General features: G+C 47.1%; 2 protein-coding genes across 2 annotated transcripts; both read left to right on the forward strand.

The window, feature by feature from the left end:
- The first annotated feature begins 7,863 nt into the window (after positions 1-7,863).
- Positions 7,864-9,629, forward strand: RAMP2 (receptor activity modifying protein 2). The gene is made up of 4 exons (XM_016150918.2): positions 7,864-7,995; positions 8,441-8,506; positions 8,930-9,038; positions 9,172-9,629. The coding sequence occupies exons 1-4, from the start codon at positions 7,896-7,898 to the stop codon at positions 9,422-9,424; spliced, it is 528 nt and encodes a 175-aa protein (XP_016006404.1). The 5' UTR covers positions 7,864-7,895; the 3' UTR covers positions 9,425-9,629.
- A 5,541-nt stretch (positions 9,630-15,170) lies between these two features.
- Positions 15,171-19,661, forward strand: VPS25 (vacuolar protein sorting 25 homolog). Its single transcript, XM_016150919.2, has 6 exons — positions 15,171-15,263; positions 15,477-15,622; positions 16,331-16,384; positions 16,753-16,841; positions 17,610-17,685; positions 19,020-19,661. Exons 1-6 carry the CDS (start codon positions 15,211-15,213, stop codon positions 19,130-19,132), a joined length of 531 nt encoding a protein of 176 aa, XP_016006405.2. The 5' UTR covers positions 15,171-15,210; the 3' UTR covers positions 19,133-19,661.
- The last annotated feature ends 670 nt before the right edge of the window (positions 19,662-20,331 follow it).

Genomic DNA, 20,331 nt, shown 5'->3' on the forward strand with positions numbered 1-20,331 from the left:
TTTTGCAATAACGAAAAAAGTATGGTTATAGAAAGACTTTGAGATGAAAAAGAAAGGAGGCGAGGGAGTTTATGTCAAAGCTGTAAATCAGGCTCCTGCGGCCCAGCTCAAGCTCTACCTCCTTATCAAGCCTTTCGGCTCTCCTAAATCTCCTGTGCTTCAACTCCAGTACCACTTTGCACTCGCTACCATGCTGTATGCCTTTATCATATCCACCAAAATACTTGGCAGAAGACTAAATCTAGGGTTTAGTAATCCTTGTTCACTGTAGGATTATAAAAACAACTTTCCACATTACCAATAAGCGAAGGCTTCTTGGGAAAAAATTGCCAATTGGTTCCTCATCATTGTTATGAGAGGGAGTTTTTCCTAAGACCAGGCTCTTTCTTAGCTGACCATGGTCCATGAGAAACTATCAGCCAAACTTTGTTTGGCCAGCTCTTCCTCTACCACTTTTTCTTTCTCAACTCTTCAGGTCATTGTCCTGTAAATTCGTAGAAAAACTGTTGGCAAGTGGTCAGCAACTGGACCTTTGAAAAACAGTACCATCACCCCTGCCCCACTCGTCCCAGCCCCACCCCCACGCAGTTAATAGGAGAAAGGAATAACTGTGTCATTCCTGGCTTCTAGTTGTTCATCTTGCTCTTAAACTGGAGGCCTTTGGGGCTGAAAGAAACTGGACAAAGTGTGCTGAGTAGCCTAATAGAGCTGGTTCTTTTTCCGAAAGTTCCCTAATGCAGAAAAATTAAATTTTGTGTTTAATTTCTGAAACCTGATGCCTGATTTCCCTTGGCAGCCATTCTCCTGGACTTGGCTGAGAGTCCAGCCACACTAGTATTCTGATTTATACCAGCTCAATTTGCTCCCTGGAGAAGAAGAGTATAATTTACTTGACCATTTTCTTAAATCCTCTTAATTTGCATGCATTTTAGTATGATCTTATTGGCTTTAACATGCTATATCTCTCTGACCACTGGCCCCAATGAAGCTTTAGGGAAGACTGTTCTCTTCTGAGCACTCACATTCCTGTTACAAAGCAAGATTTTGTTCTACCCAGTGATTAGACATGACATGTTATGTGTTCTGTTCCTTCTGGGGCAGGCAAGTTCTAAGTGTACTTTTTGTCCCTTTCTGGTCTTCAGGCCACTAATAGGGAAGGAGACGATGCTTCCCAGAATTCGAACAGAGCTTGCTGCACTATTTCTTTCTCCCTTGCAATCTTCCTCCCTTTCTTCCAGCCCCCTTTGGATGGTGACCCCTTGACTCATTCTGCCCCTCCCTTGTAAATCCCACAGTGATATCAAATAGCATTTCTCTGAGGGGACACAGAGGACTGAGGAAAGGTTGGGCCCCAGACAGTCCTGGACAGGGAAGTGTAAACACAGCTGTGGAGATGGGAGCAAACCATCTTCCCTCCCCCAGTTCCCACCCAGAAGCAGGAAAAGGCCACCCTGCTATGGGGAAACAAACAACAACACAAAGCAAAGCACAACCTAAAAGCCTGCAGAAGGTCACCAGAAACTAGGGCTGCTGCCCAGGCCTTGGTGGGGCCAGCTCAAGTGCCAGTCCCCTCCCTGAACACATCTGAACACTTAGAGGCACAGGCGGTTCCAAAGCAAATTGAGGCCTGGACATTACTGAGCCTGGAAACATGGCTCAATTTCTAATGCCTTTCCACTTCCAGACACTTTGTCTTCTGATCTCAAAAACACAGCATTCCGCCCCCAGGTACTTAGCTCCTGACCCCTAGTTGCTTAGGGACCATAATAATGCATTCAATTCAGCAAGTAAGAACAGGTCCACAATAAACCTTTGTCCATGACTGTTACAAAGTTTAAACTCTGAGCTTCCAAGCCAAAATATTAGAAAGGGCCTCCTTAGTCTTTGTTAATTACAAAATAAATGATTCCAATAGGAAAGGATTTTCCCTTCGGGGGATTACTTGGGTGGGATCTATGCCTTGCTTTGTACATACTCTATAAGCTCCAACCCCGCAGCTAGGGTGCTGCCCATTTCTCACTCTCTCAGCACAGTTAATATAGGGCCTTGATCCCACCAGACACACCTTTGGCACAGCCCTGCCTGGGAAGTAGCCTTGATTGGGTGAACAGCTAATGAGCTGTGCTTCCTTTCTGGCCTTTAGTCTACTCAACTGTAAAATTGCTGAACTAGAAAAATGAAAATAGCCTTCAAATACTGACCACTCATTTTGTGCCTAGCAAAGTGCTAAGTACTTTACAATGGGTCATCTCATTTTATATGAAGTCAATAATATTCTCATCCTCATCCTACAGAGGAGGAAACGAGTGCTTAAAAGGATTCTGGAACTTGCCCAAATCACCCAGCTAGTAAATGGTGTGGCCAGGATTTGAGCCCAGTCATTCTGATCCCCAAACCCATGCTCTGAACCACTCCACTCTCTACCTCTTCCTTTCTCTGAGATCTTCTAGCTCTGACATCATGATTCTGGATGCTCTCCATGGCTTTCTGCTCTCACCAGTAGTGCCAGAGAAGAGAGATGTGTTTAGGACTCTACTCTGCAAGTCCAGAGGAAAACAATTCCTGAAAGGCAGGGGGCTCCTTACTTCCTTTGTGTTGGAGATGCCAATCAAAGCTGGACACTTGACAGACCCCCATATCAGCAGGCAACAGCCTGTGTGGAAGACAAACAAATTCTAGCCAGACAGGAAAGGGGAGTGCCCCTTGATTCTGTGACTTCCCTTCTCTATTTCCTGGTTTATCAGCAGGGTCCTGTGCTCCTGTTGCTATGGCCCTTTCAACTGTGGCTAGAATGGGATTCCAGGCTACAGAGACCATTTTGGTGCAAGAAAAGTACAATACATACATCTACAGATTATATCTATGACACTGTATGTAAAGGAACAGAAGTAAATCATATTTCTTTATATATTTAACAAACTGCTTTTAGCATTCACATAATCATTAGACAGTGGACTGGATGTGAATTTACATCATCTCATGTAATCCTTGAAAAATAGCTAGGAGATAGGTACTGTTATCCCCATTTTACAGAGAAAAACACAGAGGCTCAAGGAGATTTACAACATTGGTCATGGCCACATTGCTGTTAAGTAGGAGAGCTGGAATTCAAACTCAGGCTAGATTTGTTGGATTGCAGAGTCGGTATTCTTTTCAATAAATGGAGTGTTATGTAATAAAAAGAACAAAAATTTAAAACTGGAAGGATCCCGGAATATCTTAGAAATCTAGTTGCCATAACTATATGTGTTACACATTATGATAGTAACTCTCACTTAGTGCGTGCTTGTTAGTGCCAGGCATTGGACCACTTTACATGCATTATCTCTACTGCTTGGTGAGATACACGCTAGTAACCCCATTTTTGCAGATAAGATAACAAGCTCAGAGGAGTTAAGGAATCGTACAAGGTCATGTACAGCTAAATAAGTGATGGAGCTGAGATTCAAACTCAAGTCTGCTCAACTCCAGAGTGTATGCTCTTAACCACTAAGGTAACAGAAATAATAATATACACATTAACTACAGGCCAAATACTACTCTAAGTACTTTAAATATTATAACTTATAGATATTATTATCCCCATTTTACAGATGAGAAAAATATTGCTTTTTATAGTATTACTTAAGCTCACATTACAAACACTATATGTGTTAAAACACACATGCACTATTAGTATCATATTTGTTTAACATATCTTGGTTCCTATTATGATCTAAAAAAAAGTGATTTATTTCATAATGTCATGGGGTTTTTTTCCATTGTCCATCTAATGCATTAAGGTCTTAGAGGAAAGAATGTGAAAAGATACTGTCTGTAGGTGAAGCATGCACAGTCAAGAGAGGGGTTGTACTGAATGGGGAAGGCCCTCTGGCCATAAGGAGCCTTGTCTGGTTTTCCTCTGGCCACTCTTCTGTATCCCTTTCAGTTTGACTCTGTCTAGCACATTGGCTAGCAGGTGGACTTCTGTCAGGTATTGTGGAGCAGATGTAAAGTGCCAGGCTTTCAGCACCAAGAAGACCTGGGTATCAATATTAGTTACATGACCTTGGACATGTTACTTAACCTTTCTGAGCTTCAGTCTCCTTATCTTAAAAGTGGCTTGCTATGTTACCTAATTTAACAGAATTGTGGGTTTTAAATGAACCACTTTGTATGAAGCATTGAGCCTACTGCCTAGCATCCTCAGAGCATCCCCATGTTATACAACATCCAGACTCCCAAAGTGCTGGAAGGGGAGAGAGCTGTTCCTGGGGGATGGTTTCATAGGACCGTGGAGGAGTGGAGGAAGGGTGAAAGCAATCCTGGCATCTGGCTTTGGGTCTTGAGAGCAACCATGAGTCAGCCTTAAGTGCTGAGGGACCAGCAGTGTTCTCAGTACTCCTGGGCGTGTGCTATGGTCACTTGGCCATAGTCCTCTTCAGTCACACTGTCTGAACGTTGTTCTTGTAAATCTGGCTGGTTTCTTTTCAAAAAAACAGCCTCCACCATATGATGTCATGGCCCAGTCTGGGTCTGGGACAGAAGGGTAGTAAGTTGTACACTGAATCTTATTTCTGGAGACATTGGTGGTCCTAGAAAAACTTCTATCCTTCTCCCTTCCTTTCAAGACCCAGATGGAAGTGATAAATCATAATAGTTAAGACATGAAGCTTAGCCTCAAGCAGTTCCGGGTTCAAATTCTGACTGTCAATTACTACCTCTGAGACCTTGGGCAAACCATTCCTGTTTTCCTACTTCACTCATGAACAAGATCATTCTGATGTTATTGTGGTAAGGTTTTAAGAAATTTGTGCAAAGTGCTCAGCACATGTGTCAGGGAACACACTATATAGCACATAGTAATTGTTTAATAAATGGTAGCTACTATTAAGTCCTCAGCAGTTGTTGGAGAATATAACTTAACCATTTTCTATCTTTTTACCAACCTGAGAAACAAAGTTTTTTCCAAAAACCATTTTTCCCTCTGAGCGATGGTCATGCTCCTCATACCTAATGGGCCATCATTCTGGAGATGAGAAAGCTGGGGAGAGATGGAGTAGTTGTGTCCCTACTGCTCCTCTCTCTGGTTTGGAAGGATCAGCCCCACCCAGCCAGAACTTCTGGCTTTTCTGACCCTGATTCTCTCCCACATCTTCTCCTGTGCTCTGCTCTTTATTTGCAGACAGCCGAGGAAGAGACTAGTATGTGTGAATGTCTCTACACTGGTGGGGGGGGGGGGGGATTAGGGGGAAGGCTGAGAATTAGAAATGGCACTGAGTCATCTCTACTGCTGCTTCAGGAGGAATGGCCTTTAGCCTGTAATAAGGAGGGAAATTTACGTGGTAGTAGGATCCCTACCCAGGAAAAGTCAATCTGGGTTGGGGCCAGAAATCTCAGGTCAATATTCACCTGAACCAGAACCACAAGCCTCTGTTCCCAAAAGCACTAGGGTTGGAAGCAAGGTAGAGGAGTAAAGGAGTATGTAGGGAACTTAAAGACCAGACTCCACTGGATATAAAAAGAAAAAAAGATGACCAGAAACAATACTATACTACATTTAAAAGGAAAGAGGAACATCCATATATGGTATCATGGAAAGATGTGCAAGACATACTATTAAGTAAAAAAAGAATCACCGAACAACACAGATATTAAATTAGAACATGGGACTATCTTCTATAGCAACTTGGAAGAGGAAGGTGAGGTCTCCAGTTCCCCTTCAGCCCCAAAGGATTTCCATAGCTGACCCCAAGTTACAGGATGCTCTCAGGGGTCAACAAAAACATCCAAACATCTAACTGGTAAGGAAAGGAAAAGTGGGAAGAGAAAAATCAGGAGGAGAGAAAATCCCCAGATTTTCCAACAGGAGAGTTTAGATTTCCACATTCGGAAATGACTACAAGCTTTCTTCTGGAGGTCTCTACATCTCGATGCAAGCTTAACCTCAACTCTTAGGTTAAAAAATCACACTTTCTACCAAGTCACCTATATTTTCCCTTCTGATTCTAAGGTGATTTTGTATATGAGAATGTTGAGCTCCAAAGACATGAAATGGCCTGCCCAAGTTTACACAGCAAGACAGAGGCAGAACCTGCCTTCAGCATCCTAACCAATGTTTGTTAGTATCCATTATGCAATATTGCCCTATTTAAAACCCAACATTTGCTAACTCAGAGTGGACTCAGGTGCTTCTGGCCCCAGGCCAATGAAAATGACTGGTTTTTCATTTTGCTTCTTCTTGCTTCCTCCCACCTTTTTATCACCCAGAAATCTCCCTCTTGACCATGTTTTCTTTCTGAAAAGGGCAATCACAAGTGGGAGGGAAGAAATGGATTTTATCCCTGGCCTGAAGTGGCTCTGAAGCCACCTGGCTCTTTTCTGCACACTGCAGAAGATGACCCTTCCAGGAGGGCTTTGGGGTTCATGCCAAGTGTGCTACCTTTCTTCTCCCTCTGGCTGCCTTGCTAAAGCAACCTCTTGACTTTAGCTATGGAGGATGACAGGTTATCGGTTCAAGACCCTAAGATCCTGAGATAAAGATTTTGAAGGGAGATCATGAAAGATAATTTGTGGTGAACAGGGGTCAGTAAACTTGGACAACAGCAGCAGCTGAGTACAAGGGTCAGTGTCTGGGAGTAATTTAGGAAAGTTCGGTGCTGACAGCTGTGTCTGGAGTTGAATGTCATGGCCAAGTCAGCTCCTGGGCTCCTCCACTTCTTCAAGCAAAATGAAGCTCTGGCTCAGGACTCAGAGACAGCTGTGGTGTGGCAGAAGTCAGGGCCTCTGGGGCCCCAATACTCAGCCATGCTGCTTGCCAGCAGTGTGACCTTATGCAAGTCCTTAGGAAACGAAGGAAGGAAAGTAGCATCTACCGAGTGAGTGCAATGACCTTTCTCATATGTCATCCTCACTGCAGTTTAGTGATGAGAGTAGTGTCCCTATTTCACTTAGGAGGACACTGAGAATTTGCGATGGTTACTGAAGTCATTCCATACTATATAGCTGGGGAGTGGGAAGATGTAATTGGGATCCAGAGTTTCTAAACTGAAGTCCCGGGTTCTTTCTCTTGAGCTTTAGCTTCTTTTTCTGTAAAACAGGGATAATAATGTACCCACCTCACGAATGAAGTTACACATTGTAGGTTCTAAACCCCTCCCTTCTCAGGGCTGTGGCCACCTTCTATTTGTGAATGAAGTCATCTTACTTTTGCCCCTCCCCCCCCCTCCTGTTTGTAGGTCTAGGCCCCCGGAGGTACCGCAGACGGAGGGTATTTAGACTCTGGTTTTCCCTCTACCCATGTCCCCAGGCCTTATACTGACTCTGGAGGGCTGACTCTGTCTTCTCTCGGGTTTTGGCAGGCGGGCTGACATCAGTGGGTGTTCCCAGGGAAAGGGAACTGTGAGCCCAGCCCCAGGCTCCCCTTCCCCCACGGTCAGGACAGCCCTAAACCCTGCCGTAGATATTGCGGCGTCGAGAGGCCCTCTGAGCTCCCAGACCCCTCCCTCTTCTCCACGTCCCGGAGAACAGCTCGCTTCTCACCCTACCTTCACCCCTGTCTACCTTCCCATGAAAGAGAATCCCGGGAGCGGATACTCGGAGACTCTGGCGTGTCTCGGGCGCCACTTTGCCGAGCCTAGGAAATGGATCCCGGTTCTGGGGTTGAGAGGGGAGCTGTCCAGCCCCTCAGGGTGAGCTAGAAGAAAGGGTGGGCCATCGCTGGTGAGGAGGAGGGAGCAGCGGGCGCCAGGGCCGGGTGGGGCTGCTACTCCCGCAACAACCCGCGGGCTCCGGGCGTCGCCCCCGCCCCCCACGTGGCCGTCGTCGTTCCAGCCCCTGCGAGGAAGCGCCGCGCTTCCTGCGGCTGGGGCCGGGGATATAGACGCCCCCGCCCCTCCTCGCCTGCTCGCCGCGCTATGGCCTCACTCCGGGCAGAGAGCGCCGGCGGCGGCCCGCGGCTCCCGGCGACCCGCGCTGGGCGACCCACAGCGCTCCGCCTCCTCCTTCTGCTGGGCGGTGAGCGCGGCGCCCCGGGCCGGGTGGGAAGCGCGAGAGGCCCCGGAGGGGAGGGGAGCCGGACAGCCGAGGCTGGAACGGCTCCGGGCTAGGGGTGCCGACAGCGCTGTCCTTCGGACAGTCCCTGGCCCCAGCTCGGTGAGGACGCAGAGCTAGCTGCTTCCCGCTCGGGGAAAGCTGGGGCTCCAGGGCCCCGCGGAGGGGTCTTGGGAGGTCTAGGACTGGCGACGAGGGAGGGGAATGGGGGTCTGAATGAGAGTAGAAAGGAGCTGGTATCAGGCCTTCTCTTCCAGGCGCTGAGGCACCCTGTGGGTGGATTATTCCTCCTTCTCTTGTGAGAGTAGCTCTGACTTCTAAGGGTCTCGTTCCCCAGCCCGCACTCATCCTCCAGGCTCCACTACCCAGATCCCAGCCATCCCAACTCCTCTCCCATTTCTGCCCACAGCTGTCCTGAAGCCCCAGGAGTCCCTGGCTCAGCTTCTTACCACCGCAGGCAGCTTGATGTCACAAGGTGAGTAGCCAGCAGCTGTGGGAGGGTGGCCTGGGGAAAGAGGAGAGGCAAGTCAGTGGGGAGGGTCCCTTTCCCACAAGGCAGGCCTCAAGCCCAACTAGAGCCCCTCTCTATTCTGTTTTGGGGTTCTTTGTATCTTTCCCCTTCTTATTCCACAAAACCCCCATCCAACTCTGACAGGTGGGTTAGAAGACCCCAGAAAAAATGTATATGGAAACTCTTGTCAGACCGGGAAGTACTGTCTGCATGGAAGGCGTTAAAATGTTCCTGATCTGGGACTCTCTCCTCAGCCAAAACTGTCTTGCTTGGGAAAATTTCTGAGGCTCTCCTGGCAGTTCCCATGTTCGAAGACAGGAACAGTGTGGTGGAGAGGCTTGAAGGGAGGGGCAGGGTGTGGTCAATGTGCAGCATCTGTGCCCACAGAGAAAATCATGGAGATCTATAAGCAAAATGTCCAACTTTGCTGGCAAGACTATAAGATTCAAATGGACTCTATCAAAAAAGACTGGTGCGACTGGGCCATAATTAGCAGGTATGGACTGCGCTGAAGGGTGGTTTGGGCCAGGGGTGGGGTCTGCTCCTTGCGGGTGGGCCTTGAGTGAATGTGGGGCACTCCCTTCTCTGGGCCCAAGCCCTTCCTCATTCTAGTCTTCTCCTGCCCCCAGGCCTTATAGTTCACTGCAGTATTGCTTGGAACAGAGTGCAGAATGGTTTGGCTTGGGCTTCCCCAATCCCTGGGCAGAACAAGTCATCTTTGAGACTCACCAGATCCACTTTGCCAACTGCCCCTTGGTGCAGTCCTTCACAGACCCCCCAGAAGATGTGCTCTTGGTCATGATCATAGTCCCCATCTGCCTCATCCCGTTCCTCGTCACCCTTGTGGTATGGAGGAGTAAAGACGGTGAAGCCCAGACCTAGGGTGGCATGAGTTTTCTCAGCAGCCACCTTGCTCCTTTCCCCTGTCCCCACCAGGTCTCTTTCCTCCTCTCCCTACCTCCTTTTTTCACTCCCACCTCTACTGCAGATCTTTAGATTGCTGGAAATGGGAGCTGGGTGGGGCCGTGACACAAGTTCTGTAATCTTCTAAATAAAAGATTTGTTTTGTACTGTGATGGCTGAAAAATGACTGCTAGAAATTTATTACTTGCAGGAAATTACTGCTCGGCTATCGCCCGTGGGAACATGGCTATCGCCATGGGAGCATAGGCTATCGCCCATAGGAACATAACATTTTAACAATAAGCTTTCTGCTTCTGTACCCCCGCTTGCACACCCGACCTGTGGGTGGACAGGTAATGAATAGAAGAAAAATAGACCTTTGTGTTTAGACAGAATGAAGAATGGGATTTGGAGCTTAAAAACCCTGTATCTCTACCTTTTGGGGTTGCTTAATTTGGGGTCTGCATACCCCTGGCAGACCCAGCTGGCTGAATAAAGAGTGTGTTCCCTATAACTCACTGAGTTCTGGTGGTCCATGTGTCTTTCAAGGGCTGGTGGCTACAACAGTACACTGTCCTCCTCCCCATCCCAGTGGGGCCTGTGTCTTACCCAGAATCTCTGTCATTCCCATAGGCAGCAGACCTGGAAGAATCTAGATAGCCTCATTGTTTTGTTCACTTACTTGCCCCCCACAGTCCCCTGGCTACCCCACCTGAAGGCCACACTCCTACAATCCTTCCTCCCAAGGCGGGGCCTTTCCTGCCCCTATCCGAACCCAGCTCCAGGAAACATGCAGGAAGAGACTCCCTTCCGGTCTGGACAGCAGCTGGAGGTATGGGGGGGAGGGGCAAGGGAGGACTCTGCTGTGACTCCTGCAAGAAAGAAGGGGGGCCACCCAAGAGCCCTGAATGTTCCCCTTCTTCGTGCCTTAGTCTATTCCCAGAGCCTGGGAATAGGAACCCTGATCCGACCAACTAGAGTCTACCCCTAAAGACCTCAGGATTGAAAGCAAAGGCAGTGGGGGCTCCTCCCCGTACTAGGTTCATTACAGGACTCCCCATGCAGGTCCCTGGCCCTCTTCCTACATTGTCCTGGACCCCAGTGGGGTGTGGTCCACAGCTTGGCCACACACTGCCCCCTGGTGTCCGCTAAAGCCCAAAACCAGAAGATGGATGTGTGGTGGAAGAAGCTCAAAACTGAGGAGATTGGACGTTGTGGTCAGAGACTTGCCATCTCTATAGCAACCACTAGTTCTTCTATCAGCTTCCCAAGTCATACTTATGCTCCCTTAAGACACTTTTACATTGTCACCTAAGATATGTCTAAACCTGTAGAGAATTTTTTATGAGTTTATTTGAGCCCTAAGTGACAATATATGCCAGTGAGCAAGATCTCAAATGCTCTAGAGAAAAACAGTTTTGCAGTTTCTTTTATGCATTTGAAATTAAGGAGGAAGCTTAGGAAGATCACACGAATGTGAGAGAAAGCAAGGTGGGGATTGGATTATAGGATAGTTAAGATTATTTGCTCTCTTGAGGGCAGTCATGTCTTAGAAGGAGGAATCTGAAAAGAGGCATTTCAAAGGTGTGTTAACCTAGAGGCAAAGAAACAATTGACAGCAAACATGAACCTTTTATTAAAAATTTATATGCCTGGGGTGTGACTACCCACCACGACCTGCCCAATTAGGGATTTATGATTTATTACAGTACCACTTTTTTTTCTAGACCACTTCCTTGGGACACACCTAGTCTCTGTGACTCATCATTTTGGTATAAGAACACTCCTGTATGTCCCCAGGACAGTAAGGCCCAGTACTCACCATGAACCTTCACCTCTAATTCTCCCTGGGACAAATCTGTCAGGTCATAAAAAACATCTAGAGAAGAACTTTGTTCTCCATATAGACACCTGTTTATTCCTTGTGGCATCTGAAGGCCTCTTCAAGAATTTTCCTTTCCTACTTGTTGAGATAACTGCCTTCCTGAGTATATGCATATCCATTTCCTAGACATACCTATATATTATGTGTGTGTGTGTTTGTGTGTGCACGCGCGTGCATGCACACGTGCACTTCTTGGGATATGTGTATTCATTTTCAGAGACACACTTCTCACAGGACATATCGGTCTCTCTAGAGACCTACCTATTCCCTAGGACATTTTGAGTTTCACCTGAGATAAATCTTTGCTCTGTTTCTATTAATGCATATGCCTTCTTCAAGGATATATTTATCCTTTCCTTCGACCATTTTTGCCTTCATGTATTTTACTAACATACAAAGGCATGTTGGTATAAGACACAGTATGGTATGTTGTGTTGGAAAGATAAGTTTGGTTTCTGCTCTCAATGGCTTTCATCTAGTAGTGGAGCCATCATGTGCAAGTAAAAACAATGGTGTGTGATGAGAGTCATGCAAGGGATGCAACCCAAAAGGTATCTGAATGCAAAGGGAGAAAGGGTCACGTCTAGCTGAGGTGTGATAACAGGAGGTAAGATTACAGCAGGGTGATTCTGGAGTTCTACATAAATAGGCCTTAGATGGAGTACATTCACTTTGGGGAGAGTATAGAAAGGGATGTGAATTAAGAAATTATTGCAATAATCCAGGCTTGAGAAAATGAGTACATAGACCCAAACAGTGATGAATGGGGAAATGAAAAATAATTTAAAAGTGGGAGAGATAATTAAAAACAAGAGAGGGAATCAGCAGGATTTGGATGTGAAGGAGGTGACAGAGATGAGCAGTTAGAGCTGACTCAGGCTTTGAACCTGAGTTACTAGGAAAAGATGAAAGTAATAACAGCAAAGGGCCATTAGCAGGAGGAGCTGGCCTGAAGAAAATGATATACAATATGAGGTAACAATGGAGCAAGTTGTTATGTTCCTCAGAGAGTTAGAAATGGGGTGGTGATGGTGACGGTGGTGGAAAGAGGGTGGAGCTAGAAATACAGGTTAGGAGTATTCTCCACAGAAATGCCATGTGAAGCCATTAAAAGGATAAGAGCGCTAAGAGAGGTGTATTGAACAGAAAATGACTGATGTTAGGTTCTTAGGAAACACCCACATTTAAAGAATGAGGAAAAAAGGAGACGAAGGAATAGTAGCAGAACAGGGTTAAAGCAGTGCCATGGAAACAAAGGAGATGGTGCCCTTTGAGAGAACATTATCAATTGAATGATTCATTCATTCATGCAACGAATATTTGTTGGGCACTTCTGTGGACCAGGAACTAAGCACAATGAGGGATGGACTTGGGTGGGGGAGATGTTAAGAGATCAGACAGGAAATGAGAGGATGGCAATGTCAAGGAAACTATGTATTTTCAAATAGGGCTGAGCTCAGCATGTTTGTAGACTAGGCGCCAGGAGAAAGGGAAAGAGGGGAGAGGATACAGAGAAATCCTAGAGGAAGAGGGAAAGGAGAGGCAAGAAGATTCGCCAAAGGGTCGGCCTTGTAAAAGAAGAGTTACACTTCTCCCTTTGCGTCCAAAAAAGAAGAAGTAAAAGTGGAGAGGAATTTTTGAGGTATGAATCAAATGTGACAGAAGGAGAGGAGAAGAGTAAGAGGTTTACATGCATGGCCTCGATTTCATAAGATAGAAGGGAAAGACATTCTATAGAGAGGGGGGAGATAGGGACAGGTGGAATAGCTTGACAAGTGTGGAAAAATTTGAAGAGTTAACTTGATAGATATGATAGGGAATCGATAAAAGACAAAGGGTTGCTGGGCTGCACTGATTGCCCTGCAGTTAGGTTAGGGAACTGGAGCTAAGTCAGTATGTTCTGGTGATTTTTTTCCCCCAGTAATACTCCCCTAACAAGGAATGAAAAAGGGGGGATGATGTGGGTGGTTAAGGAGCAACAGCCCTGGTTTGGGAACTGACCAGCAGGTAGGTAGGCAAGGGTAGTATAGCCAGGTAAGGAGTCAGATGGACCAAAAGTCTGGAACTTGATAGTAAGCATGTGAGGATATGGGAGAGATGAGAGATAGATGGCTGTGATCAAAGATGGTAGCTCTGGGTCCCTCTCACTCTCTGCCTCTGTGGAGTGTTATCCCTTTTCTAATAAACTTTCCTTTTGACTCTAACTTTGGCGTGTGTGTTAAATTCTTTCTACACTCTCTGCAAAACAAAACAAAACAAAAACAAAACAAAACAAAAAACCCTCTTCTTTTCTCAGTGCAGGGATTGGTCTCCCCTGCACTCGGGGAAATTTGCCCTGTCCTGCATCATCTTTTCTGGTGACCACAAAGAGACCAAAGGACATAAACTCATCCTACCCAAGCTTGCCATGACGCTTCTCATCTGAGAGAGACTGGGATTGACTTCCCTATGCTGTGCAGATCAATTGGCCTCGGGCAAATGGTCGACACCATTTCTAGGGGGCTGGTGAGGGACTTGTCCTCTAACTTAGCAGGAGTCAACCGGTCCTGTTTACTTTTCCTACTTTTCTTCCTCTAATTTGCCTGACTCAGCGCCATCACCATCGGGATAGCAGAGAAGACCTGCTCGGAGATCCCGTCAAAACTCCAAATTAAAAGGCTGAGCATCTTTGGGTTACAACAGGATGGGCTGCAAGGCTTCCTGCTACTTTCAGATGCTGGAACAACCTCACATTCTCTGCCTTCGGGGCCCTTAGAATAAACTTCCAGACATTTTTATTCCCAGTAAGCAGGGACTACAGCCCTATCTGAGCTTTGAAGCTACAGCAGACAGAACTTCATCCCTCAACGTCCCAGAAAAAAATATCTGAGGGGGGAATAATGTATGGAGGAGGCAAGAGAATTAAAATGGTAATCAAGCTACATTAAGAGATTGCACTATGCTGATCAGCCGGACAGACAGGACAGGGAGGATACCTTCAGAACAAAGGAAAATTTCTGTTGGAACAGCTAACAACTCATTTCCCCACACCCCGTGGAAGGGGAAACTAGAACAACAGAGTCTTTAAGTGGGACCCACACCAATAAAATCGTTCATTCCCTATGGCTGAAACCATAGGGAACCTATGGATTAAAGGCTAAAAACTGCCAGCTGGCCTTTTCAGGCTATGTACTCTTCCCCTGTCCCCTTCCTCACTGTATGTCCATATAAAGGAAATGGGAACTAAGAATGATATATAAACTGAATTCTCTGAATACTCAGGGTCCCTCTAATTTTCTGCCTCTGGAAGGATACCACACTCTGTGTGTGGAGTGTTATTCCTTTTCTAAGAAACTTTCCTTTTGGCTCTGGGGGGGTGGGGTGGGGGGGGAATTGTAACTCTGAATCTTGGAAATGGAGATGTTTTCAGCGATAAAAGTGACAAAAGTGCTCCCACGGGTGCCGAAGGAGACTGAGGAATGGTGGAGTCGAAAACCAGGAATTGAACATATTGAGGAATTTTGAGGCATTAAATTAAAGTGGCAATTGACACAAATGTTAATGTGAAAAGAAGCCTAGTATAGTGCACAAGTCTAGGCTAGGGTCTGGAGACCTGGGGTTCTACTTGCATTTCTACTTAACTGTGTCGTTTTGGGGAAGCCACTGCCCTTCTCTGAGGTTGAATCAGAAGGCTTCTCAGAGACTCTTCTGCCTTAAACAGCAATTACTTTTAGGCTAATGGCAAGAGACTGGCTAAAGAAGAAGATCCCTCCTGTTAGGCCGAGGACGCCCCTCTGCTGAGAAGAGTCCGGAACCTTTCTGCTGTGCTTTCTGCCGGACGTGCGGAAGCGGAGACCGGAAATCCTTTGCCGGGAGGTTCCGGGTTTCCTGGGTTACTACGATGGCGACGAGTTTCGAGTGGCCGTGGCAGTATCGCTTTCCTCCCTTCTTTACGTGAGGTTCAGACCCCGAGAAGCCCTTCTGCGCCCCTCTTCCTTCCCTCGGACCCCAGGCTCAGCCTTGATCTTTCACATCGGGAGGGGGAGAAAGGACCCGATTGTCACCACTCTTAGCCACTTACTTTCTCCCTATATCCGCCCCCGGCAAGTGCTGCCTCTCACCCTCTCACTCCCTCTAATTCTGCAACCCATCCCCTTCACCCGGCAGGTTACAGCCGAACGTGGACACTCGGCAGAAGCAGCTGGCCGCCTGGTGCTCGCTAGTCCTGTCCTTCTGCCGCCTGCACAAACAGTCCAGCATGACGGTGATGGAAGCTCAGGAGAGCCCGCTCTTCAACAACGTGAAGCTACAGCGTATCCTCCCTCAGGCTCTTCCACAACCTACACATATGCACTTCCACACTTTCCCACATGCGGATTTCACAACCGCCCCCCCCACCCCGCCCCTTGACGCACAGTAGTCATTTTCCCACCTAGACTGGCCTTGGGAAAGACCAAGTGTGTAGCTTACACCCGTTTACCACCCCCACACCAACTCAGATGCAGCACCAAACCCTCTAGTCCTAGGCAGTGATGGGTACCCGGTGTCCTTCAAGTGTTAGAAACTCTGCTCTAAAGCCAAGCCCCAAGCTTTTCAATCTGAGCCCTTTAGACTCTTTGAATCTCTTATCCTCATCTTTGTGAGGCTTAAGCTCTGCTACTACCTTTAGTAATTTTCTCCTCCTCATCTCCTCCTCTCAGGAAGTAGGGGTTATTTGATTTTGCTGCCTGATTCATACCTAAAATATCTGCAGAAAGGCCAAAGGAAGGAGTGAAGACTGAGGGTGAGAAATGGTAGTACCTTTCATTTTGTAAAGTGTTTCCTTTTAATTAGAATAGTTTTTTTTTTAACTTCTGCCCTCCGATATCCAGGAAATGCCAATTTATATGCTGTTGGGAATTGTACGTATAGTTTGTGGGAGGAAGAGGAAAGGAGCACATGGTTTTCAGCATGAGACTGGCTCGTAGAATTTTCATCCCACCTGTCATTTCATTAATGCCATTCCCTTAACCTTAAATCAGGAAAGCTCCCCATGGAATCAATCCAGATTGTATTAGAGGAACTGAGGAAGAAAGGTGGGTTCAGTTCTCCAGATTCCTTATTTTTCCACTTAGTTGGGTTTTCCTGAGGGAAGATTAACACGAGTCTTTTCTTGTAACAACTTTTTCTCTCCCCTGGCTTGGAGTCCAGAGTGCTCTGTACAGTAGATATCTCAATTCTGCAGGTCGTTTTCCCCATTGGTATACAAAGCTGAAATCATTCTATCTGTGCTCTAACACCTGAAGAAATATAGAAAGAGAGTGGGTGCCTTGCTGATAGTCATAGCATAACAAATTTTGAATTTCTCTTTCTGAAAGCTCAGTCTCTTCCACTCTGTTCCACCTTGGTTTTTGCCTCTCTTCCTTCTTAGAGCATGATGCTTTCATAAATATCTGTTTTGCAGGGAACCTTGAGTGGTTGGATAAGAACAAATCTAGCTTCCTGATCATGTGGCGGAGACCAGAGGAATGGGGGAAACTCATTTATCAGTGGGTGAGATTATTCTGCTGCAATGACCCATGCATGGCAAAGGAGAAATGTATCTGTGCTCAACAGATACCTGGTGTTCTCAGATCCAGACTGAGGAAAGCTGGAGGGGGCAAAAAAGGAAGCGTAGATCTTCCAGGCAAGATTCTGTCAGTGACTCAATTTCCTTGGCTGCACAAAACTTCTCTTTATTTGCCTGTTGGAGGTCAGAGGCTCCATGAGGCCATGTTTGGAGAATGCACTATTGGGAACCACTAGTACTATTGTTGGCTGGAGCCTCTGACCACAGAAGATAAATGGGGAAAGGAAGGAAAAAAAAAACCCATGGGGCCCCTCCCCCACACTCTTATAGAGCTGTCCACAATATGAATGCCACATTCTGAACCAGTGTGGGTGTGGGGACACACTGTCCTTCAGATTCTCAGCCACCACCATTTCTAAGCATTCCCAAGAGAGAGAGGTAGGGAAGAAGTATCAACAACCCAAATAAAACAAACACATACCACCCATTCCTGGACAGGAAAATAACCAGAATGGGAGGTCATTGCTCAGACACGTGAAGGCCTGTGGTTTAGTGGTTCAGAATTTGTGTGTACATGTGTAAATATAGTACCTGTAGGGTTTGTGGATTTTAGCCATTCCTCTCTAGAGGTGACAATGAGCCCTGGTTTGGGGATAGGTATCATTCCTGGGTCAGAGAGGTAGAGCTGGTGAGTTTACCTTCTCCCAGGAGATTCCTGGTCCTTATTCAGTTCCCATTTTCTGTGTCCATAGGTTTCCAGGAGTGGCCAGAACAACTCCGTGTTCACCCTGTATGAACTGACCAATGGGGAAGACACAGAGGATGAGGGTAATGCTTTTCCCTTTCCCCGCACTTTTGTCATCTGAATCCTCTCTCCAGTCCTTGTTTGATTGACATTCAGGCATTTCTCTTCCTCTGAATTGCAAATACTACATAATATAAGGTTCTTAACCTATGTTCAATATTTCCATAAACCACCTGAGTTCACATACAAAAAAAAAAAATTTGTTTGTGGGGGTATATATTTTTCTAGGGATAGATTTTCTGTGACCCATGAAAAGTTAATTACTGGTGTGAACGCCGAATGAGGAACCAGGGCAGGAGATGAAGCCTGAAATCTCATTCCTTGCTGACTCAAGTTTTCTTTCACCCTTTATCCTTATAAAGAGCTCAAGATTTGTGGGCGTTAGCTGAAGGGATTGGGCCAACACCTCCAGCTCTTTTAAATACTTTGTTTTCTGGCCAGGCAGGGATTTGTATACTGTTTCATTTTTTTTACATAGCATAAATACTGTCTTAGCTCTTTTATTTTTGACTTTATATTTTGATCCCCAGGATCACCAAAAGTTCTAGTCTTAGCTGAGGAAAAGAGTGCCTCCCCTTTCTGCCAGACCCTGGCTGTCCCAACAGAGCTTACAGCTCTTGGCTCTTCCCCCTTCCCTGCAGGCCTCTGCTTGCTATTCCCACCACCACCTATGACTTCAGTGCTGCATCCTTGCCCAGCCCACCACTCAGGCTAGGCAAAGCAGAAGGCTTCCCTAGAAAGCAGGCTTCCAGACTCAAGAGCTGCAGAGGGTGAGGTGTACAAGCCTGTTAGGGCTTGTCTCCTGTCTCACATCTCCCTGCAATATCTTGCCATATCTCCAGACACTCAGCTGGCCCTTGGCTCCCAGCTTTGTTTCTTTTAAGTAGGAAAGGGCAGATATCTGTGCTGGACCCTAACAGTCTCCTGGCCAGAGGTGTGGTTATATTTCTTTGTGTTAGGAAAGGTCCTCCTGATGGATACAGTTGTGCAGTGTTCAGTTACAAGAGCCTTGTGCTCCCTAGGCTTGATTATCAAGTCCCCCTCTTTGTGGCCCTCAAGCAAACCGCGTCACTCTTGTGCATCAGACACTAATGGATTGGGGAGCACATGGGAGTCGAGTCTGAGAGAAGAACCAAGAAGGGGGAAATAAGCAGGAATGTTCGTTTTATGCTAAGCTTTTCTTCCACCTCTTTACTCCTAAGGAGTACCTCGGAAGGATGGGTGGCAGCTGCAGCAGTATAAATGGTACATATATATACTGGCCTCATGATGTATCAGTTTCCAGCTAGACTGGTCTCCTCAGAAGCTTTGACCCAAGGAGCTGAGTGTCCCTGACTATCCATATCTCCCTGTCCAGAATTCCATGGGCTGGATGAGGCAACCCTACTGCGGGCTCTGCAGGCCCTACAGCAGGAGCACAAGGCAGAGATTATCACCATCAGCGATGGCCGAGGCGTCAAGTTCTTCTAGCAGAGACCTGTCTCCCTTTACTTCTTACCTCCCACCCTTCCAGGGCTTTGAAAAGGAGACAGACCCAGTGTCCCCACAGACTGGATCTGTGACTCCACCAGACTCAAAAGGGCTTCAGTCCACGGATGGGTTTCCTACTTACCCCATGTGTCTGTCCCTGGGATAGAGCAAGGCTGAGGTGCCAGGGAGAAAAGATGTACTTCTCCTTGCCCTACCTCCTCTCCTATCCTAGATTGTCCCTAAGCCAGGGTCTGTAAACCTAACACCACACATGTCCACATACCTAGGACGCGCGCACACACACACACACACACACATGGCCTGCACAAGCTTCTGTCTCTTCCCGCTTCTACTCCCTTAGCTATTGTTGCCTCCCCTCAGGCTGGTGCTGGATCCTTCCTAGGGGATGGCGGAAGCCCTGGCTGCAGGCAGCCTTCCAGGCAATACGAAGCTAGGAGGCCCAGGAAAGGGCCTGTCTGTGAGAGGTGGGGCCGGACACTGATTTATGATATTAAAAAGCTCAACCCCACTGCTTGCCTCTGACGTTACTGCTGGAGTGGGCGGAGGGCTGTGAAGTGTTACCCCCGGAGCAAATTCCAGCTTAGGAGAGGGGAGAGAAGGCCTACAGCCTTTGTAAATGAAAAGGTCCTCCAGTGCTTGCCAGCTCCAGCGAGCCTGTGGTTTTACATCTGTTGGGTGGGCTGTGTGGGGGAGTGCTGATGGAACACAGCTTGGGGACAGGCTGCTTTCTGTGTCTGAATTGGAGTAACTTAATGGCTTCCCCTTCCCTCACCTCCCGCAAGAAAGTCCTGAACTACTCTGAAGCCCCTCCCTCTCTCCATCTGGTCTGGGTGAGGTAGTTGAAACCTAGGGGAGCTGAGGGGGAGTAAACCGGATATGGACTTTGGTTTATTGGAAACTTTGACAAACAGAAGGGGGAGGAAGGAGAGCCCACAAGCAAAAACAGCCACTCTAATCAGGGCCAGGCTGCGGTCAAGGTAGGGAGGTGAAAGGGGTGGATGACTGGGTCCTCGGTTTGGAGGCGGGGCTTGTCTTGGGGTGCACACACCTACCCCTGTGCAACCCGGAGAAAACCTGACCTTTTCATTGACCTCTGTATTGTTAGTCTGGGGCTACACTGGACAAGAAGGGGTGGGGCTGCTTTATCTGGGGTGTGCAGGTAGGTGGTAACCTCCTAG

The sequence above is a fragment of the Rousettus aegyptiacus genome, unplaced genomic scaffold (genome assembly GCF_014176215.1).
Source record: "Rousettus aegyptiacus isolate mRouAeg1 unplaced genomic scaffold, mRouAeg1.p scaffold_m13_p_6, whole genome shotgun sequence".
NCBI classification, from domain to species: domain Eukaryota; kingdom Metazoa; phylum Chordata; class Mammalia; order Chiroptera; family Pteropodidae; genus Rousettus; species Rousettus aegyptiacus.